The 23,833-nt window shown below is 43.1% G+C and overlaps 1 protein-coding gene across 1 annotated transcript in view; it reads right to left on the bottom strand.

Moving 5' to 3' along the window:
- AGPAT4 (1-acylglycerol-3-phosphate O-acyltransferase 4) overlaps positions 1-18,780 on the bottom strand; it is a 73,102-nt gene extending 54,322 nt beyond the window's left edge. Inside the window, exons 1-2 of the mRNA XM_066315858.1 lie at positions 18,726-18,780; positions 4,525-4,755 (exon numbers count right to left, since the gene is read on the bottom strand). Coding sequence (XP_066171955.1) covers positions 4,525-4,702 — 178 coding nt within the window. The 5' untranslated portion in view covers positions 4,703-4,755; positions 18,726-18,780. The remainder of the gene's footprint in view (positions 1-4,524; positions 4,756-18,725) is intronic.
- Positions 18,781-23,833: the final 5,053 nt, after the last annotated feature.

Here is a 23,833-nt window from a genome sequence, read left to right as displayed (position 1 = left end):
GCCAAGCAAGCACAGTTTGGGAAGTACAAACCACTTTCCCACTGCCCAGCAAGCTGTGCAGCCACATGCACATGTGGCATGAGTCCCAAGACAATCTGCTCCCTCTATGTGTTTGGCCAACTTGACAAGCTACTCCAGAAAAGCTGTGTGCACTCCTTGCGGTGGTTTGCTGTCACATGAGAGGGAGGAGTAAGGTGTATTCCCACCTCTTCCAATCCAAGCGCCAACAGCATCTATGAAAACTCTGATGTTTTCCAAACTAAGTGCTTCCTACCTTGGTTCTCTTGTCTTGAGGACAAAATGTTCCTAAATTATTTAAAAATAAAACCCAAGATTGATTGCTTGCCCAACCTTTGCTCTTATGCCAGCTTCCAAGCACACTTACATTTGAAATTTTTATTGTTATCACCCTACTGAGGTTTGCAGTGTTCAATTTTCTTATTAGAATGCACTCTGTTGATTCCAGGATGAGGGCATTTATCCGGGTTGCCATTTTTCAAAAGGGAGAGTGGATTAACAGGCAGTTAAATCAATCCATGAATATATATTTGAAGTCAGAAAATATTTTCTGCAAGTTACAAGCCCAAAGATTTTGGTGCCTTGTTTTGATTTTGGGAGAGTTTCTAGGTTCTTACATGTGTGTTTTCTTTTGCTGTTTGTTTGTTTTGGGGGGGGGGGGGGGGGGCCCTTTTTGTTTGTTTGTTTAAACATGAAAGAGGGTGCAAAACCCTTAGGAATCTTTTGGCTCATTTCAAGACCAGCACAGACAAAAGTTGTCTCTTCTGAAGCTGGATGTCCACTCTTCGCAACAACACTCTTCAGTTAAGGTCAAGACATAGAGAGGGTGTAGGACTAGAACTAACCATAACTCTGTACATATTTGTCAAATGGGATAACAGGATCAAAGAGGAAGAGTTTAGTTACAGTAAAGTATGAGAGGTATCTTGGAGATATAAAAGCAACCCAAACTGCAACATGGGGTTTGGATAACACACCCTTTGGAAGAGCATCCCCAATGCTATAACATATTGGAGCAGGTCAAAAGAGAAGCTAAGCTCACTCTGTTGACCCACAATTGATTTCAAGAATGGCGGTAACTTCTCATCAGCAATTACTGAAGGCAACTTGGTACACCATTACACCTGCTCTGTTTCATAAAAAGCTGTTGCCCTAATTAATCTTTCTGACTGCCAAATCAAACTGGAAACCAGGTTTTTAGCTCTTTTCTACCTTGCACTGATGAAAAGTTTGATGTCTGTGGCTTTGGTCCTCTGGGCTGTCAGTAGTTACGGTAAGAAGCTGTAGTGCAGGTGCCAAACTCACAGCAGAGAAACAGCAGCTTGCACAGCTACCTGTGCTCAACAGCCACACCACAGTTAATCCATGCAGACAGCTCATGGCATGAAGCTGCTGAGGGGTCTGGGGCACAAGTTTTATGAGGAGCAACCGAGGGAGAAAAGGAGGATCAGGGGAGACCTTATCATTCACTACAGCTACCTGAAAGGAGGCTGTAGCAAAGCGGGGGTTGGCCTCTTTTCCCAAGCAAAAAGTGACAGGACAAGAGGAAATGGATTCAAATTGCACCCAGAAAGGTTTAGATTGGATATTTGGGAAACTTTCTCCATGAAAACTGGAACAGGCTCCCGGGATTTGAGTCATCATCCTTGGGAACACTTAAAAGATGTGTAGATGTGGCTCTCAGGGACAGAGTTTAGTGGTGGATTTGGCAGTGCTGAGCTGACAATCATATAAGGGTGTTTTCCAACCTTAATGATTCCATGATTCTGTGAGCACTTTTAACTCAAGAGCTAGTCTGTTTTGATCCATGAACACAGAAGCACCCCAACTCAAGCAGCACTACTCAAGTGAGGACAAGTCATTAACCACAATAGCACTTTAGCTTCCCATATACATTATGACAGCAGACAGTGCACAGGGAGAAGTGAGAATATGACGTTCGTATATTAGGAAAGAGATAGGAGGAAAAACACTATAAGAAAATACCACTATTTGAGATACAAAAACGCCTAACTTGCCCAAAGAGCATATAGCGAAGACAAAGTAACTCTCCAGTTTCATGGAGCCATTTATCTCTACCTTTGACATCAAACAGAAAACACTGAACTTGCAGGGTCTAAGGACGACTGCTGCTTTCATTTCATTTTTCAATTAAACCATGCCTGCTCTATTTCACTCCTTGGTTGACTTGGTGACTCAGGCTGTATCAGGCTCTCAAGGCAACATCACGCTTGTCACCACTGGAAAAGCACATGCCTCTTTATATTCTCCAATGCTGAGCCTCATTGTCTCCAACTGTAGGCTGTTTCCATGACTTTCATCAGACCCATACAGATCTGACTTATTACTCACCACATCAGTGGCCCCCAAAAACACATCCATTTTGATTAACTGATCTTTAGTTCTTTGAAATACTTTTTCAAATTAACTACCATTTTCCCCTTTCCAAATATCACTCAGGTAAGGGTGACTAATCAAATGCTAGCTTGCTCTGCCGTAAAGCTAAAATAAATGGTTTAATCCTAGACATACTTTGCTATGAGCATGACTGGGCAAAAACCTCACAGCACAAGCTATTCCAGTGGCATCAACACTGAAGACCAGAGCAGCAACCTGAGTACAAAGCCATCTGCCTCATCAAGGACAACCGTGCAGGATTATTCTCTCGCCCATCTCCTAGATCAGACTAGACTGAACTAAACCGAAGGATTCGGCCTGAAGACTATAGAGCAGCTGATATCTCTGCACTAAGTAGCCAAAATCAAGAATGGGCCAGAAGGTATTGAATGAAAAATAGTAATTTACCTACATACAGCTGTACAGTACCTTTTACATGCCATGGCTTCAAACATATGCTATGCTGGCAGGCAAAAGGTAAAAACCTGGCCATATTCAATGCCATTGTTTGTACATGCAAATGAATAGTGCTTGCAAACTCACTACTTCAGGGGCATGCGCACACACAGCAGAAATGAAATTTTTCAGATGGAACATCCTCTCTCCATGACAGAAATAATAAAACAGCATCCCAAATTTATTTGGGCCTATACACTCTGACACGCTTGAAATTCAAGTCAGAAGTATGTTTTAAAAAAAATTGCTTTGAATAGTTGCTCATCAGAGTCACTGACAAAAGACAAATAATCCCTAGTGGCCTCCAAGGTGAGGCATGTGACAGATTTCTACCTCACACAGTTTATTATGAGTACTAACAGTGTTTTTCTGTTTCAGGTTCCTAGTAACAGAAAAGGTTACCTGAAAGAAATAATTTTCCTGCATTTCTACGGCTCAATTGTTAAAGGCTGTATTGGAGGGTTGTCTTCCCCAGTATGAAAACATCCCTAAGTCACTCAACATTGCCAGTGACATCACACTTGAATAATCTTTAGAGCAAAACAAAAAGCATGCATTTTTCAACAGTTTCCTTCTAAGAAAGTACTTTTGAGATTCAGAAAGGCCCGGGGAAATCTCTCTGGAAGGTGGACACATTCAACAGCACACTCCTAAATACTGAATGTGGGTACATTAGCATTTCTATAACAGTTTCTGTGAAGAATTCTTTCAGCTGTAAGTTCATGTAGTTATGTGGAAGTAATAACTAGCAGTGCAATAAAATTGCTGAAACTGCAGCTGCAGCTCTTTAAAAGCATATATATAAGCAAACTGATTATAACAAGGAAACTGCACGTGCTCTGATAATTCACTGTTGTCAGGTGAAGATTCCACCAAACTCCTACTAATAGAGAACAAACAAACGGGTACAGCTCTCACTCATTCCACTGGAATCACCTGCTTCATCAAGTGCCAGTCAACTGTCATATCTCACAGCAGTTTCAAAGGTCTGGTCTATCTACAGCTCGTGTTCTCATCTCCCCCCAAAAAATCAGTATCATTGCAATCCCTGCTTCCTTCAACTGGTTACAGGCTACCTGCTGTATTCTGAATTATAACTACATGCATATACTAAATACATACAGATGCAGCTTAACATCTGAAATCCTATTCAAAGAAAAAACAGTTTATAACTGGCTTAAAAAAGAAACACATGAAATTAAAGATTTTTCCTTTTTTTTGTCCTGTTATTTCCTAGTCCTGAACAGGATTTGCACATGAAACATTTAAACCATGATCATAAACAAAATCATGGATGATAAAAAGATTGAAAGCATTATTGGAAGTGACTTCTTAACACTGTAAGCCTTACAGATAATAGCTGAACTTGCTGAGATGCATTATTTGGTCAATATTTCTCATCTGGTTTAATGAAACATGATGGATAGCCAAATGAGAGGCAATCTTTCTTCAACATACTGAGTCAAGAAAGCATCTATCCCACTACGAAAGTGCAAAACATTCCAGCACAAGAATACATTTCAACGAGGCATACATCTCTTCATACAAGTGCAGGTGCTGTAGAAAGCAGATAGGCTTTGAAATCCAGAATTTTTCTACCAATTCCCTCAAGATAAAATATGAAAATACTTTAAAATAAAAATGAAATCTTACGGCTTGAAATGCAGTAAGCCAGCCTGCAGTTGATCCTCCTGAACAGTTGCTTGTTGATTGGCCAAAGTATAAGTGTAAAGAGTTGAATGAAGTTAATGATCAGTCCTGACACTATAAATATGTAGCAGATCAGAAGGTGGCAAATGAATTGCGACTTCAGAAAGCCAACGATGTCCATGATTTGCTGAGAAAGCAAGAGGGTACCTTCAGACACAAAATTCAGAAGACAACCTGCAAAACCAAATAGTATCAGCAGTTACAGAGTGCATTTATTTCTATAGACAGACTTAAAACAATCTTCACGCTTACACTTTTAATTAAAGTTAAATCTATTGTAGGAAAAAGCCTAATGTCAGTATTTCCAAAAGAAACAGCAGAAAAAACTAGTGTATTTGTAGATCAATTTACATTTGGCTTTGGAAACAAAATTTTAAATTTCAATCTTAACTCTGCTAAACCCGTGAGCATGATGCCGCTCAGTAGACTACAACACTCTTCTGTAAGGTCTTCATTGATAAAACACGAGCAAATATTTTGATTTGATCTATGTAATGCCTCTGATATGAACTTATATTTTTATTTGAATTGTCTGTACTTCGTAAGATATACACCGTCACCTCTCTAATCTTCAAGAGCAGCTCCCAAAATAAATGCAAGCTTTGGAGCTTGGTTAAGAGATGTGCTTTTCTCTACAAGCTATGCCAGCCATGGTCCTCAAACAAGAGGTAACAGCAGCCCCTTAATTCTAGCTTTATTGTCTTCTTCCCCTCTCATACTCAAATAACAGTTGATTTTGGCAAGAGAAGAAAAGCTTGGCTATGCCAAATACACACAATTTGTTCAATTATTTCTTGAAACTGATTCTGTCAGTTATAATCCATAAAACCAGAAATAATACATCAATAACAGTACTAACCCATGACCCAGCAGTGTTTCCAGAAGGAATCAACTCTAAGGTTACTTATGAAATGTTTGTATAATTTTGGAAAGGTCCAGACCACCCTTAGCAATTGAGCATTCAGAGGAAATGTCCTCTGCAGGGTATTCTGACCTATCAAATATTGTACTGACCGCCCCCTCCCATCACTACCACCACTGCTAGAATGAAGACACATCCATCTCTCAGCAAACACAACCCCCAGTATTCTGAATACACTGAGACAGGAGGTGCTTCTGCCATCCTGTTCCACCCCCCCACCGTTTCCCCCTCTGAGGCTTGGAAGAGTTTTCCCAGGGAGGAAGCCCTGAGACAGTATTTCTGAACGTGCCGGTCACATGCAATAACAAAACAGCGGCTGTCAGCAGCCTAGGGAATTAACTGACAAAAAAAAAAATCTTTATGCCTATCCTTTTAGTATATATGAGACCCCATTATGTGAGGCACTGAGTCCAGATCAGTGTCCTGAAACATTTGTTTTACTGCCTTTTGCTGACTCTGCTCGCCACAGCAAAGAGAACACACACAAGAATTGCTTTGGAAGTTATTTTGACAGTTTTTCAACCGCAAGGAAGATGAGGAAAAATTTAGGAAAGAGAAACAGTATTGTTGTATAATTTATATAAAGAGTTTATGGCAGTCCCAAGCCTATTATTAGCAGACAAAATGTGCCCTTTTGTTCCCTTTATCTTGCTGTACTATTCAGTACCACAACTGACACCAGCTGTAGCTCAGAATGGCAGAAGAGGCCTCTATTCATTGCAGTAACCATTGCCATGATACTCGCAAAAAGCCTTTCAGCTTTAACAAACCTGACTATTAAAAATATGATTCTTAGGGCGGCAGACAATTTACTAGCTTGGGCTTTGACCAAAGGCTTTGTTTTTGAAGGGTAAGCAGAATGAGAAATGTTGTCTAGTAGGAACCACTGCTGTGTTTCTTCTCCAACCTTTCCATCGAACACCCAGAAGACAAAATCAAACAATTAAAAAGGCAGCAACCTTCTTTAAAACAGTCAGAATAGAAGCAACCAGCTACCTGCAAGTGGATGTTTCAAAGACTCTGCAGTGTCCAAACCCCTAATGACTGGGTTTATCCTACTGTCCTTGGCTAAAACTGATCAGAAGGGTTTTTTGTGCCAGTCTGCCTGTTCAATTTTATCCCACAAAATCACACTAACCTAATTCCCAGGGATCAGTAAGACATGGGATAAAAACAGCAGCCACAAATAAAGACTGGAGCACTGTTTACTTAGTGAAGACCTGAAAACTCACTATTTGATACAATCAACATTAATCTACTGTAGGAGGCTGCTGACACACAGACTTTGTAACAAAAATAATTAGTCTTTTTGTCCACCAATTAATCCAGTAATTTTTTTGTTACCTTTTTGTTATAATAGATGTCAAACTTTATTAAAATGTTGCATTTACATAAATCACTTACTTCTTGCTGGGTCTTTAAAATAAAATTTCACAGAAATAAAATAAATAAATATGAGATAACCCTGATAAAACATAATTATTGCCTTGCAGTTTTATTAAGCCACAATGAAATGTCTGAAAGTAATTAATTCCTCATTTTCCTACTTCAGCCATCAAACTGCAATTTGGTAAAGCTTCAGAGAGCTGTTTTAAGGCAAACTAAATCTACTTAAGCAGTACTATTCAAAGGCATCAAACCAAAGTTGCTTGCAAAAGGAACAAGAAATGACAGGCACTGCTTAAATTCTTTCCCAGAAAGTAGGGACTACAAAGAGAAATTTTTTCTTTTTCTTTTCCCCTAAAAAATGTGCAACCTAAACATGGTATAGGGAACGGTCGCTAAGTTTCTGTTTCTCAGACATAAGCTCATCCTTTTAAGAGTTTTTTGGACTGTTTTCATTATGCAAACTCCAAGAAAGCAATTTTTTTCTTGGTACAAGTGACAAAAAGAATCAGTTCTGATGTTATGAATGAGCTGTAGAAACAGGTTTAAAGAGTCCACAGGAACACCTTACATTTACTCTCTGTCTTCCTAAAAGTCCTCATGGGTAACATCAACATAACACCAGTTTAAGTGATAAAAGAGTCTTTAAGTCTTAATCCATGATGCTGGTTTAATAAATTAGTGATTTCCTTATAGATAATGACTGAAAATTACAGCAATCTTAAAAAAAAAAAAAGGGCTAATCAATGCATTTTCTCAGAAGCTATTAAGATCAGAATGCTGCCAAGAAGCTCTCTTCTATCAAACACGCCTTAAATAATTATGAGAAAATGGCTAGCTAGAGTATCTAAACCAGATAGGGACATTCTTTAATAGCAGTTTTCCTTTGGATACAGAACAAAAGACTCAAACCTCAAATGTCTGTTTAGGGATCAAGTCAACAAGCATCTATTCATGCGACTAAGAGGTCGCATGTTCAGGTTTAAAAGCAAATTACACGACTATTCATTCTAAGTCTTTTCCCTCCAATTTCCATTCTTCAACAAGATCCACTCTGTTTTGTACTTCAGCTACTCTCAGCACTTCCTTCTGCTCAGACTAACTGACCAGAAGGACACAGGAGTGATAGGCTTCTAAGTGAAGAACTCTGTGTCAGCAGAGGCTGCTGCCAATGAACAGTTCTATTTCATACTTCCAAGTCAGTGTTTTGAGACTGCAACTAGAGATTTCATAAAGAACACAACTGTTCGCACTTTTAAAGAAAGCGCACGAACGAAGCAAAGAACTGTCACCCACCGTTTCCAAAGTTCATGTAGTAATATAAAGTTCTCAGAGCAACATGGTACATGTCTGACAGCATCCAGATTGAGCTGATATCACAAACTTAGAAAGAGAGGCAAGCCAGCACTATACCTTTTTTTTCAGTACATATTTCAAGCTCACAAGAAAGCTTTCACTTACATCTACTCTTTGATTTAGTCCTTCAATGCTTTGCTGCAACTTAAAAACAACTAACCAGATTATGATGATTCCTAGTCTTGCATTTTCTCATCTAAACCAGATTCTTGGATGGATGAGTTACAAAGACTGTTATGAAAATATGCTCAGGTCCGATTAAACAGTTTCAGTAGTGCCTTTTAAGTCAGTCTCAGTTGCGACCAAACCCCCCGTATTTGGCACTGGTGAGGCCAAAACTGAGTACTGCATCCACTTCTGAGTCCCTCACTGCAAGAAGGACACTGAGGTCCTGGAGCGTGTCCAGAGAAGGTCAGCAGAGCTGGGGAAGGGTCTGCAGCACAAGTCCTGTGAGGAGTGGCTGAGGGAGCTGGGGGTGTTTAGCCTGGAGAAAAGGAGGCTCAGGAGTGACCTCATGGCTCTCTACAACTCCTGAAAGGAGCGTGTAGCCAGCCTCTTCTCCCAGGTAACCAGAGACAGGACTGGAGGACACAGTCTTAAGCTGTATGAGGGGAGGTTCAGATTGGATGTCCAGAGTAATTTCTTCACAGAAGCGGTGATGACACATTAGAATGGGCTGCCCAGGAGTCACTGACCCTGGTGGTGTTTAAAGGAAGACTGGACGTGGCCCTCAGTGCCATGGTCTGGTTGACATGGTGGTGCTCCGTCACAGGTTAGACTCAATTTTCCTACCTCCTTGCTTCTATGATTCTCTGAAAAGAGCACAGACAGCAGCACGGCATATACATCAGAGTCTATTTTAACAGTGCTGCTGTACACAAAATATATGTGCAAAGCAGGTCACAGGAAGCCCCTCTGCTCTTCTCTCTCTGTCAGTGAGCATCAAGCTACCAAAAGCGAGGTTGTGTCCATGCATGTGTTCATCTGCAAGGAGACTGCATCTGTACACACCAGAGCAAAAAAGTCGACAAATCTGGAGGAGGAATTATCTATCTATTTGCCTCGCGCTTAATTACGGTTTGAATCACTTTCCACCTCCCACAAAGGCAACTACAAGAGCATTTTTTCACTGCCCCTCTTTGTTATCACCTGATGATAAGTTATATTAAACTTCTCCAAGTAGAGTCTGTTTCGACCATGATGGTAATTGGTGAATGACCTCCCTGTCTTTATCTCAACTCACAAACTTTTTTGCCTATTTTCTTCCCTTGCCCTGCTGAGGAAGGGGAGTGAGTGAAGAGTTTGAGGTAAATAAACCTGGAAGTCAGCCAAGGTCAACCCACCACAATTTCTCCAAAAAGTCTCAAACTGGGGAACAACTTGAGCGCATTTAAGACCTTTCCCCAAAGTTAAGGGAACTTAGGAATGCTTTTAGATTTTCATGAGGAGTCCAGCATTCCTGAGCCACACATTGTTACAATGGAGAGATCAGTCAGTCTGGCTGTTTCAAAAGCTGAAGAATGAATACCATCTACCAGCAAGACTCAGAATTTCAAATTCATATACTTGCGGTAAAACTGACTCATGTTCATCTTCTAGCGAGCAGAGAGATAATTTGCGTAACAGAGTGTAAACTGAAGAAACATAAGTAATCTGCGAGTTTTCAAATGGCTATTGCAGCATAATGCTTTCCCCTTCTTCCTTTTAAATTTTCTTCCTGCTGTGATCTAATGTAGGGAGAACAGCTACACAAACTCTGCCTGCCTGCCAGGACACAAGTCCTCTGTGTACACATACCTTACTGGCAAAACGCATAGCAGAGCTCCCATTAGACTCAATGCTTGTCCCAACACAGTGAAGTGTTTACACAGCAAGGTGAGGAGGATGACAGCAGCTAGGAGAGAGGCATGCATAGTCTGGGAAAGAGTGGAAAAGATGGGAAGCAACTGCTCAAGTTCTGGTAAAGCAGTTCAGTCCTGCTCCTTTTTCCAGAAGCATGAAATATTCAGGGAGGAGGGAGATGAACTTAAACACATGTCAATATAAAACTCCTTGGCGATGCAACATTTAGAGACTGCTGGGCTTGATGTTGAGAGGAGGCATTTATTTGGAAAGAATAAAACCCTTGAAGTCAAGCACTTCTGTTCCAAGCTTCTAAAGAGATCCTCAAAAAAATACATCAGGGTAAAGTACATCAGTTATCTCGGATGCAGAACATGAAGCTCACAAAAATAGCACTGGAAGGCAAGTTGCTTCTCTCCAAAATGCCAAGTGCTGCTGTTCAACTGTTTCCCACACAGATTTCTGTACCTTAATACATTCATATATATGTATATAAATATATATAAAACACAATTATCTGCAATTTGCTTGGGAAAAAATAAAATAAAGAGCTGCATTAAGATACTCAAGACGTAGATGAGTTTATCAGAGTATCAGAGTTCAGTCGTGGGGACCACTGAGTCCTCCTGTTCCCTTTTTTACTTTATTACTTTAACTGGGTCCATTTATCTAAAAAGTCACTTGCACTGACAAGGACAGCACCACAGACAAAATTTAGGGACTAAGCAAGACAGCAGGACTAAAGAGCAAAAAAAATTACAAGAAAGTATACTGAGAATCTAAGCAGGATGTGGGCTATGCTGTCACACAAACAAAAGCAACCTGGATAGTTCCTCAAAAATAACTGAGGTGAATAACCACGAAGGGTGTAGGACGTGCAACTATATCACATGCTCACAGACAATTTAATAGTTGTTTTCATGGACAGCATTAAGTGCTTAATCAAAGGTAACCAGACCCACATGTTACTATCATCTGGCACTCTATAAAAAAACAACCCCCCAGAAACATACTTGCACAACGTCCCTTCAGTGATTTATGGCATTCTGCAAAAGTACAGGTGGTTTGTGAAATTATTGATTCTGAATGTTCACGACAAACAAAACCTTAGCAAATATAAATACACGTATGTATGTCTAAGTAGAGATACTTTTGCATTGATGATACATGAAATTTTGAAATTTTGTACAGAACAGTCATGGACCAATTGGGGAAACTCTTCATTTCAAGTACACAGATCAGAGTCAGTTAGGGCATTGATCCTCAATGCACAGCCTAAGAAAAATCTCTCAAGGGAGAGATCTACACCAAGACTCCTTACACAGGAAATTAACGCATTGAAACAGGCAGCAGGGACAGAACAGCAGGATTGTCACCTGAATTGTAATACTTCCCCAGCGTGAAGGGCACACTGATCACTTCCACACTGGGCATTTCAGGAACAGATCAAACACAAGAGTAGCTACTGAGTTCTTCAGTGGTTATTATAAAAATATTTCTTTTAAAAGAGCCCAAATAAACAGGGGTATGGAAGAAGGCTGACAAAGGATTATTCAGGAGCTGGTATAAAACCAAGGTTGGTTTTTTAACACTGTGCTGGGAGTCCAACCATTCTCTTGGTAAGAGACAAGCTTTGGAAAGAAGGCCTCTCCTATGAAGATTCATAGCTTATGCCACTGATTGCCCTCACCTTGTTTTAAAAACTGTAAATTACACTCACAACACAAAGGATCAGTACAAGGTACAGGAACTGCTTATATAGTCTCAACAGACAAAATACTTCCCCCACATCCAAACCACATTTGTGTGAGGCAACAAAAACATGGATCACGTTTACTTCAAGGCTTCAAATATTTAATCCTCCTATTCTTACCCACAATGAATTGCAAAGTTAGATTATGGAAGTATCACCTCTTAACTCCAGTTTTGCAACAGACACACATAAGCAGTTGTATCCAGGCAAAGAGTTTCATATCCTCTCAGCAGACTTAGTAACATGAGCAAGTCCATTTCACTGTGCAAAACCAAATCCTTCACGTATACAGGGTTAGAAAGCAGTGTGGATTTTGCCAGTTTTTTTCCTGTATTTATCCATCCCCTCTGATAGGAAAAGCTACAGCCATTCAGAAGACACTAGTGAAATAAACCTGGCAAGATCCCTGCTGCTGCTACTCTCTTGCCTCCCCGGGCAGAGAGTTTGTGAAAGTTACATGGCAAGTCCACAGAACAGTCAACACCAGAACCACAACCTGCTACTTCCCCAGGCTCCGGCTTTCATTACAAAAATGGTACTTCTCATATTCCTTTATTTGCCTTCTTGCCCGTGTTCACATTTTCCTTGCAACACCTTTTTAAAGGCCACACACAGAGAGCAGAGAGGGAATGGACACATCCTGCAAGGGCCTCGCAGGGAAGCAGATGATGCAATAGGCATCAATGCTCCTGTACAACCCAGGATGTTATGTGCTGATGCACTCTGTGTAATGCACTCTGCTTTCCCTTCCCTTCTCCGTTCCTCAAGAAATATTAGTCAAATATTCAGCAACTTGGATGGTTCTGTACCATAAACTACAAGTTACAACTTTAGCACCAATTGGGCAGTTTTATGTGTGTGTGCACACAAATAAACATTGTTCCTGTTATTCTTACCCAAGAAGGAATCAAAGGCATTAACAGATGCTATAAAGACCTCAACTGGAAGATGAAAATCATTAGCACTGGGAAAAGGGTAACTTTCTTTCCTCGTATATGAAGACTTCTTTATATTTTCTGGAATTGTGATTTACATTTTAGTAACTTTGGGCAATGTCTTTAAGCCTTTTCCTAGGAGTCTAATTCCTAACTAGTGTGGTTTTGTTGTTTTGTTTACATAAAAAAGAAAAATGCAACTACAGAATAACACAGAATTTGCGGCAGCAAGAATCTTAAAAAAAATAAACTGTGGAAAGTGGCAGAGATAGGGCATGTGTTGCTGAACTGAGAAATACACCACGGTGACAGCACTGCTGGTTTCAAGTGTGACTTCCACCACTGCGCTGTGGGCTGGTACCAAATGTTCTGCTGTCCCCACAGCCCCAGTGTGACCCCTTCTAACGTGGTGCCTCTTTCCAAGCTGCTGGAGACACCCGTGTCCTCCCACTTGGTGGGGCTGAGCCCTGCTGCCCATGCTGCAACAGGCACATGGCACAGACCCCGCTCTCTGTGCTCCCAAGCCACACAGTATGAGCCACCGGCACTGACCTTCTCCAGCTGGGAATCCAAAAGCTTCCAGGACAAATCACAAGACATTGTTAACTCTGCTGGAAACAAAAAGTGCCATTCACCTGATTACAGCTCCAAGTGAGCTGCTAGGTTTTTGTATCTTCTGTGACAGGAGACAGTCTCCTTCAGCTAAGGCATTTGCATATTTTTAATTAATATGAAGCAACATTAGTATGCTCTTTGAATACTAAAGAAACATTAAGCAGAAAAAGACTCACAAGACCTTTTTTTCACATCTAAGTATTGATTTGATTTGTCTGTATTTTATCACATGACGTTGAAGAGTATGAAGTAGCTGAATTTCTCCTTTATGAAAATTCACATCCCAAAACTGGAAATCACAATGCAAACAAAAGATGTAGCCACATCAAGACAGAGATACAGAGGATATTAATACCTGTTTACTAAATATTGTCTAATGGTTCTTTCTGTAGAAAACAGTTTAACCAAAGAATGAAGCTTCCAGATTTATTACTCAAAGAAAACCAACTCCTACCCAAAAGAGCTAACACCCAATACTTTAAAAAAAAAAACCATAGCTGAGATGCGGATGGCATGGTTCCAAAAAATACAATGCCAGCTACAGTGAAAGGCTCAGATGCACCTACACAGGAAACAACCAGACATCCAGATGCCAGGTAAAAACCCAAAGCAACATGGTGACAGCTTTACCCAGATATCAGCAGTCCCATTCTACACCAGTTTTCACTCACCTATGCCTCATAACGTGAGTGTTCAAAATTATTTTGCCACAGCATGAGCTAAGAATACTTCCACCCTCCTCATTCTCCCTGACCATCAGTCCCCTAACAGCCTGATTTAATTTGAGAACTTCAGAGAATAAAAAGCCTTTAACACAGGCACCAGATTTATCAAGCCTTGTAATAAAGGGAGGTTTCATTTTGGACCCAGTTCAAACCCTGCTGAAGCCAAAAGAAATCTTTCAACAAGTTTCAATTGTCCTTGATGTTTAGCAAACATTATGATTCTGAAACTGCCAAATGTGATGTAACTAATCAATGATCTTGTATTCTCAGCACCTAAAGCCAGGGCTAGTCAAAACCTCCTTAAACTCCAGCAAGATCATTCAGAGACAGTTTGATCTGACTCCATTTACTTTACTGGATGACAAGTGTGCAGATAACAGTTCCTAAACATGCAGCTAAGAATTCAGGAACATTTTCATAAATTTTGCAGTCAACTAATCATTAGATACATTAACACCTACCTGGATTTTCTACATCACTGAACAACTGCACGTGCCCAGGCCCTTTTAAAGGCCTGGCTTTGAGTATTTCTCCTGATTACTTTAAATATTTTGGAGATACTTTTACAAGGCTTAAATTCAAAATTAAGCTTTTCTCTGTCTCTTTCTTGGGTGAAACGCAATATTTATGCACACACTCAGAGGCACAGGCATGTAAAAAACATACAGTGAGACAGAATCACAGAATTAACCTGTGACTTGAAGGGGGGAGCCTCATAAATGATTCAAGTGCAACTGTAGTCTGCTTGCAGGCAGAATGCTTCTAGACCTTCCAGAAGTGCAAAGCAGTATCTGGAGAAATAGTATTTTCTAAAATGCTCAAAAACATGGTAAGAAGAGGCAAACAACAATGTGTGAAGACACGGGTAATGTGGAGACAGGGAGAGAAGCAGGACACAGTTTAACTTTCACAAAGTAGCTGTCACTTGAAATCACGTGCCATTTCCACATATAGACTCCCCCCAAATATGTTTCTTTCCGTGTCTTTAACAGCAGGTGTTAAGTCGAGTCTTATCCTTTTTCCAATAGGTGAAAATCATTATCTGCATTATCTGCAGCTGAACCAGCACGGACAAACCTTTACATCCACCTGGATCCTGCTGGAAAAACATGACTGAAATTTAACAACAAAGTTAAACGACAAGGAAATCTAGTGCACATCAGAGGTTTTTCAGATGTTAATAAACAATCCCATATGCAATTGAAATCAGCATGCTTGTCTTCGCCTGCAACTCCTTACCAGCCTTCTGGCAAGTAAACCCTTTCTCAGTGACCTCTATCTGTGACTCCTTTTCAGCCTAGAACTGGTTAATTGCCTTTCCCTGTTCCTGTTATTTATGCTACAGTAGAAACCTCAAGCCAGGTCAGCCCTTTTGCAAGAAGCAGAAAACGATTTTAGTGTAAGGCTCTTTGTGGCAGAATATAACACGACAGACAGAAGAGCAGAAGGTCAAAACAGTGGCACAAGAAGTAAAAAGGCTTCAAGTTCAAGTTGAAGAACAGACCACTAGAAGGGCCACAACACAGGTCCTTCTAGTCTCCTAGTGCACTGTGGTCCTGGTGGGCTCACTGCAGTTACTGCACTGCTCTGCTCGGTCTCTAACACATACCTTACGTGCCTTTTCAGCAAATCCATTACAGCTATCATATTTTTCTCACATTATCAATGAGGGGTCTTTGCAGCACCTTCATCCTTGCCAAACACACAGTTACTCTCATTCATTTCTGTTTCTTCCGTCTCTGACCTTACCTTGGACCCTACCTCCCCTCTAGTTCCAGGCACTGGAGGAGGATAGGGGAAAAGCATGAAAACGAAGTGAGTCAGCAGTTTCTGAGCAGCACACAAGCATTAGTCAGAGGTGATCAGGGTACTCACCACAGTCAGATGTGAATGAGCCCAAGACCACCAAACAACAGACTGGTGAGCAAACTTTCCCCAACACCTGAAAATGAATCACTGGGCAAGGCCACCCCACAGACAAAGCAGTTCAGGGAAAAAACATATTCTCAGCTGCCACATACCAGTGCTGAAAGGCAGCAAAGCACACAGGGTACTGTTCTGTCACATTTCTACTTCCCTTACAAAATGCCCGCTGCAATCAGTACAGCTGAATGAAACACACCTGATGAGACAGCTGCCTTGACTGCTAAAACGTCTTCCCTAATAAGTGAGGCCCACAGCTGCAAAAGCCTTTCCTGAGTAAAGTACATGCACAGTGCCCTACTATGCACTGCTGCCCTCCTGCTCATCTGCTCCCTTATCAGGACACACTCACAGCAGTAGTAGTGATTCCATTAGTTAGGGAGGCGGCATTCCACATCAAGCAGTGAAAATCCGAATTCTTAAAGTTTGAGACCAAATTACTAGTACAAGTTCTAAGTAAGTACTCATCTGCAACACAAGAATAGTACTTTGCTACTCTCAGCACAGCTGTGACAGTATCTTCCTGCAAAAAAAGATTCGAAGGAGTATTATTCCCAGTCTTCACCTTCCAGCAATAAAATCAAGGATACACAACAGAAAAAGCAATCCACCCCTTTCAGCACAGCAGAGTACAGCTGTAGGATTCTCATCCATCAGGTAAGAGTCTCATCTCTGTAGGAGCCCTTCTCCTACAAAACTCTTCTCTGTTATGGTACAGTAAGTCCATTAAACTGTGGGTGATGTACAGCCGTCACTCCAGGAGAGCACCCCTCACTCGAGAGATGAACACTGCCACAGCGCCTCTGCATTTCAGCGGGACACAGCAGGACACTGTAAGAACCACCTCCCCACCAAAATCACACCTACTGAGTTTCAAGAAACAGTTAACTACTGTACTCTGGGCACAGCATTCTCTGTTCTGTGCCTCTGAGCAAGTGCTAGCCTCTCTGTACAGTTTCTCCACTCCTAAAATATGTTACATGCACCTTGTTGTGAAGCACTTACTAAAATTTGTTAAACTGCCTGCCAACAAAACAACTAAACTTTACTTAAGTGCAACCTTCATCCATAAGCAGCTTGCAGTATGTTCTCTGATCTCTGCAGGCTTCCCAATATATTCTTCCACATGAAACCTGGCCCCACCATCCATAAAACACAGTTAAAGTCTCATTTTTGCATACAGCTTATTCAGGCATTGTCAATGCAAAACATTAATAAGGAAGAGCAAAGCTACATGTAACATTTACACAGATTTCTAAAGTGAATAAATATGTGTTTTAATCCATAGTATTTGAAAAACCACAGCATTGTATCAGATATAAGCAGCTAGAGAAGGAAAATGACAGCCAACATTTAGAGCACATTAACTATTCTACGGATCCATGCAGTCAGTCTTTACACAGAAGTAGTCCTGGCATCTATAAACAGACCTCTGTACGTCTGCACCAACCTTATCCCTCACATGAACAGTCAGAGACAAAAAGGCCGCAAATTTCCGCTTGTTTCACAACTACACCATCAGTTTTTAATTCTTTTGCTACTCACTCTAGTGTAAAGTCATTATCAGTACAAGCTGAAGCTACAATCGCCTGGTACAACTTCCCAGGCCAGAGGCATCACTGTTTTTAAATAAATGCTTGGGGATTTTTTTTTTCCTTTGTTTGAGGGTTTCTGGCATCCTTCTACCTTCCTGTAAAGCATTTCTAGTTTTCATGCAGCAGCAAAATTGCTCTCTCCCACACAAGCAGCTGCATAAATACATCATTCTTAAATATCTGCATAGAGACTTAAAACATGACTTTTAAAAACGTGTTACAAGGCAAGTCTTGGGGTGATACTGTTGTAAAAGACTCTTTCGTGGGTTGTCTTTTCAGCCATTCGAGTGAGTGCTCACTTGTTGAAATAAATCCTAAAAAGCATCACTTGTTATTTAAATAATGCTCACCACACGGTGACACACCTTAAGTCAGTTCGCGGCCATTACTTGACTCGGTTTAAATATCTTTATGAACAGACGCCGACAGGTGAAAGGCAGAGCGCCTACAACACGGGAGCGCATCCCCAGGGAGGCAGACCGCCCCTCTCCGCGCCTCAGCTCACGGACTGCCGGGCACGGCGGCCGGAGCAGCCGCCGCCACCGAGCCCGCCCGCTCCGGACCCGCCGGGGCACGCCGCTGCGGAGCGGCGCCCCGGGGCAGCGAGCGGCCGATGGCAGCGGCCCGTGCCCGGGGCAATCCCGCCCGCCCCGCGCCCGGCCACCGCCCGCCCCGTTCCCGGGGCAATCCCGCCCGCCCCGCAGCAGAGCGGCAGGGGCGGCACGCCCGCCCGGCGGAGGGGGCCCGGCGGAGGGGGCTCGGCGGGGCCGGGCCGCCGTGGCTCCGCCGTTTCCACGGAAACCCCGGCGCGGGCAGCGCTCGCCACACAAAGGGGGCCCGCAGGCGGCAGGAAAATTCTCGGCGGCCGCGGGAGAAACGGCGCGGGTCCGGGCGGCGGGGGAGACCCTGCCCGGCGACGAATAATCAGGAACTTGTACTCGCAGCCCGCCTCTCCCGCACGCCCCGCCGGCGCCTGGCGGTCCCTCGCCTCGCCGCCACGGCGCGCCGGGGAGGGGCAGGCTCGGGGCCGCTTTTTCCGCCCGGGGCAGCACGGCGGGCGGAGGAGGAGGGCGCCACGGGGAGAGCACGTACCTGGCGCCGGCGGGCCGGGGCACGCGTGCCGCGCTGGGGCGCCGGGAGCAGGGGGGCGCCGGGAGCGGGCGGCCGCAGAGCCGCGCCGCCTGCCGCCACTTCGCACGCGGCGGGAGCGGGAGGGCGGCTCGGGCGGGGCAGCCAGGCTCCACCCGCCGGGCGCCTCCACTCCGGGAACACGGCCCCCCTCGCCTTCCCTTCCCGCCGTCAGCATGTCACTTCCTCCGGGGGCGCTGGGAAGGCGCGACCCCTCCCCGCACCCGCCTGGCCCGCCCTTCGGGCCGCCGCCGGAGCGGGCACGGAGAGCTCCCGGTGCCGCGCCGAGGCTGAGGAAGGGCCGCGGGCTCCGAGGAGGGATGGGCGGCCGGGGAGCGGCGTACGGCCGTCCCTGAGCGTCGCCGGCGCTGGTCGGAGCCGGCTGCTCGTCATCCCTTACCGGGGCAGACGCGGGGTGAAGGGGAGAGGCTGTCGCGGGGTGGTGCGCACCTGTGACTGTCTGACCCTTCAAGTAGAAACCGAAAAACAAAAAGGAACTCCACGGCCTGAATGCTGTGGGTAAAGATAAATCCTGTGGCAGCCATCCAAGCACCGAGTACCCCGACACACAATATTCACTCTGTGTGAAAATGCAAACATTTGCTGCCAGGCTCTGACTGTGGAGTGAAAGGCAGCTTCCATGCATGAATAAAGAACAGCTGGAACTGAGTCTATTATCAACACCCGAAGCATTGGAAGGTGATGGTGACTGGGGTGACACATCACTGGGACAGCACCGTCAGCTGCTGGGTGTCTGGTTATAGTGGAGCTGGAGAGCTCCCGAGGCTGGGGGCTGGCAGGCCATGAGCTGGATAGAGCAAAGAAAGCCCTGTTACAGTCCCGGTCCATACCAGCCACGTAGAATCCCTGCTTACCTTCAATGTCAGATGAACGCAAATTAAACACTTGTCGTGGTTTAACCCCAGTCGCCAACTACTGGCTAGGCATTAGTTGTGCTGTGCATCACTTGTTTTTCTGGGGTTTTATTCATCTCTCTCCTTTTCATTACATTTATCGCTATTGATGCTATTATCATTAGCACTATTGCTGTTAGGGAGCGGCAGCAGCAGGGCTGCTACTCAAGGGAGGAAAAGCCTGGAGCTGACGGTAGCCACACCACAGGCACTGTACTCAGTGGCCCAGAGCACTTTCCCACAATACCAGCAAAGGGCAGCTCCACTGGCAGTCCTAGACAAGATGAAGCAACAAAACAGGTCTAAAGATTGAACAAAGAGCAGCCGAAGATAAGGCCACAGCTGGAAATAGAGCTACAGAAACAAGAGTTGAGAAACAAGGCAGGAGACCAAACCACACATGCACATATCTACTAGAGAACTCTAACAGGTTCTAAAGGCCCAGACCTGGGCTTAAATGGAGCTCTGGCCCATGGGCCATGTATTTGAGTGTCCCAGGTGAGGGTGGTCAAGATGTAACTGTGCCATCAATGCCCTGATAGGTTCCTGCTGACGGGGTGTGTTGAGTGTACTGTTCGGGAGGTCGGGATTTAGTTACCTTCTTCCCCTTTGGTCATGAAGGAGTTGAATCTAGCTCACTGGTCAAGCTGCTGAACTGCTACGTGGTGAGAGATTGGTAAAAGGAAATTTCTCCAGCCATATTTTAAAAGTCTGGCCCCGTGTCTGCATTTTGAAAAAGGGCTAATTCCAGGCAGAGGGAAAAAACCTTAAAATCCATGAATGAGCCACTTAATTATGGAGAGTGGCTTGGTTGTAGCACAGCCATGTCCAAAGCATCCCTGACCACCTACTTGAAGCAGCTTTGTGTACTACATGTACAGATTCTTGGGCTATTATTCCAAGGTATCTTACTCAGCATCTAGGTGTCATCCTGAGAGCCAAGGGTCCAAAAGTCAGGCACTCTGATGCTGAATGTGGTAGTTTCTCAACATATTTTACCTAGTTTTCCTTGAAACTAGACTCTCTGCAGCTGGTTATTTGTATGTTCTGATTTTCTGTGAAGCCATAATAAAACTCTGTCTTCTTGCTTTCGTTAGTGTTAAGCTGCAGCTGAATGTAATAGGCTTTGTGGATGCTTTGCACCTGAGAATGCTTTCCACTGGAGAGGCAAATTCCAGTTTTGATACAGTACCTCTATTTCTCAAAAGACTAATCAGGAATATATAAATAGTAGACCCCTCTTATTTAAGTTGTGGGTTAAAAGGTAAGTCTTAAGAAGCTGTTAGATACCATGGCAATGACTGAGACTGAAAAGCCCACAGAAAAAATTACTTCTGTGTTAAGAGCAGGTCTTGTGATGTCCTCACTGAGTATTTTCTAGGTGGTGGAACAGGAAGGACAAGGAATTGGATTCTCTTTCTGTAAGCTCTGCCCTCCAGAGCACTGAATGGAGTCTTAATTTTTGCATTCTTTGTACTGAGTGCTTGGTTTGCACCCTGAGTGCAGTTTCTTTTCCTTGTCGCTGGTGGGTATGCAAATACTTTATTTGCATTGGGCAAGAGTCAAGAGTTGAGTCAGGAACTTTTACCGGACGATGATGCCTCCCAGCTATCCATCACTGTGTGAAGTGGGTGGTTTTCAGTGAGTTTCCCTGTAAGAAATAAACATAACAACAACAAACCAAAACCTCAAGAACAAACAAACACACCACTGTCCCCCCCTCTAGTGCCACTGGGCAAGGTGTGCACTCCAGTCGGTGAGGAACCCAGGTATCATGGCTGAGGCAAAATTAACTGCTTGCTGGTTCTCACAGCTGGACCCCAACCCTGCTCACCACATACACTTTTAAATGACTTGTGAATTTGACTTCAGAAATTTTATTGCAGGCAAAAGCTTGTCTGTCCTGGAAAGTTCTGCAGTAGTACTTATGCCAGCCTAGAGAAAGGAGGCAGCATCCCTGCTGTTGATGCTGCCTAACTGATAGGGTGGATACTAACACAGGGATATACTGGGATACACTGCCATGAGCAGCTGGACTCAAAGGGTCCAGTTTGCTGTTGCTGCATGTCTTATGGTTAGAATCTCCAATATCTAATGTGTGGGTTATAAAAGGCTAATTTCCTTCATTTAAAAGCATTCATAAGGATCCTCTTCTGTGTAGACTGAGTGTAATAAAGGCTGAACTGCAGGCTGTCCCTCCATGCTAGCAATAACAGGAAGTCTTTCCTGTACTTGGCTTATCCGCCTTTATGAAAACTGTGGGAAAGTAATTGTGTCTGAGATCTGTGCTGCTTTTTGGGGATTGATTAAAATCAGCTAACAAGGTCAGGGAGGAATTATAGTAAGGATTGATGTGTGTAGTATGACTGCACCATCCTTTCCTGCTAGGAAACCACATGAAAATATCTATACATAGGTTAATATAGGCTGACAGTTTATTTAAGTGTGGAAACCAAAAACGAAAGGTACTGATGCAATGCATTGTTGTAATGATAGAAACTGTAATGTGGATGCAGGTGTACCAGTTTAAATAGGCCAGGGATTGGTGTTGAAAATCACACCCACTCCCTGTGTAACTAATTTTCCTGGGCAAGTCATTCTAGTGTGGACTAACCCCTACTGTGACACCTGTCATCTTCTCTACCTCAGCTGTACAGTGGATCCACTATTTTCATATAGAAACTTCCACTTCCCTTCAAAGAAGCCACATGGTACTCACAAATGGAAATATCCTGTTAAAACTAAACCCTGGGGCCACAGTTAATTTTAGAATAGACTCATTCTAGGCATTAGCAAAAGAGCTGTGTGAGATGAGTTAGAGGAATTTAAGCTCCAGACTGTCAAATTGATCCTTTACAAAATCTAGTCCATACAGAGAGAATACTGACTGAGATGCCAAACCCCATTTCTTTGAACATGTTTATTCTTTCAGCATGCTTTATTTTCTGCAACAAGTCTACAATTGCTAATCAGTTATGTAAATTCTTTACAATTTTTAAAGAATACAATTTCTTTAGTAAATACCAAGGATCCTGCCACATTTAATGTTTTCCACATTACTCTTTTCAGAATTTCACCAAATATTTTCACATATGCTGACATCCACAAAATAAATACTCCTTACACATGTATAAATATTATTTTTGTAGCTCTTTTAAGTATTCCGCTTGAGCCTACCTATGAGGAGGAGAGGTTCCTTTGTTTCTCTTTACACATGTATGTACTACAAATGTCACAGATTTGTTTTTCTTCTTTTCTTAAAGCTTGATTAAAGTGAAGACTTCTGCATGGACCACTTTGGGCTGAAACTTGGTGACGCAGGTGACTAGCTTTAGATATACCTACATGTACAGGTGACAGAGCAGATATTCTAGACACACACACAGTCATGCATGCACACACATTCACACACATACAAACACCTACCCCATGACAGGAGGAAATCTTGCAGCTCTGATTAAGCATGGTTCAGAGTGTCACAAAACGATGATGGCTTCAATGGCACCTTGGAAATGCAGAGATGCAACATCAGTTACTGGCATGGTCATGGGTGTACGTGGGTGGAATTCCTCAAAGATCTTAGAGGAAAGATGTCTTTGGAGCTGCAAAGGTAAGGGTCGTTTAGAGGGTACTCAGGAAACTGCAGAAAAGCTCAGATAAGGAACTGCAGAAGACAAATCTTGGTATGAACATTTGGAAGCTGGAGTAGCACAGACCCTGCAAAAAGAAATGCTGTTTATGCATAACTGTTTACATCAAGGAAGCACATTGGCTGCTCTCCAGGTCTTCAAGGGCAATACCTAATTTGCATATGTAGTTACAGAGAGTCAGAAACAAATCACACAATTATTCTTGTTGCTTGCATATGTACATTTCCTCACCTAGAAAAGGAAATAGCTGCTTCAGTATGGTGAGAACGAGGCCGCTTTATGTCACAGTAGTGTGTGATGCTATGAGCTATGTGAACCTGCCATTTCATGCTCTGTACAAATTTACATATAATGACAATCCCTGCAATAATCCCTGGGTTCTTCTTGATGTAGCTTGTAACTAATTCTGTAGCAGTATCCTCACACCACCCATAAAAGACAGCAGCTTTAAGCCACATATAGAGCATCCATCTCCATTCTTCCAACTCTTGTTACATGGTCAAATTTA

This window comes from Sylvia atricapilla, chromosome 3 (genome assembly GCF_009819655.1).
Source record: "Sylvia atricapilla isolate bSylAtr1 chromosome 3, bSylAtr1.pri, whole genome shotgun sequence".
Lineage (NCBI taxonomy): Eukaryota > Metazoa > Chordata > Aves > Passeriformes > Sylviidae > Sylvia > Sylvia atricapilla.
The sequence above is the reverse complement of the archived record's forward strand: the minus strand, read 5'-3'. Positions and strand labels throughout refer to the sequence as shown.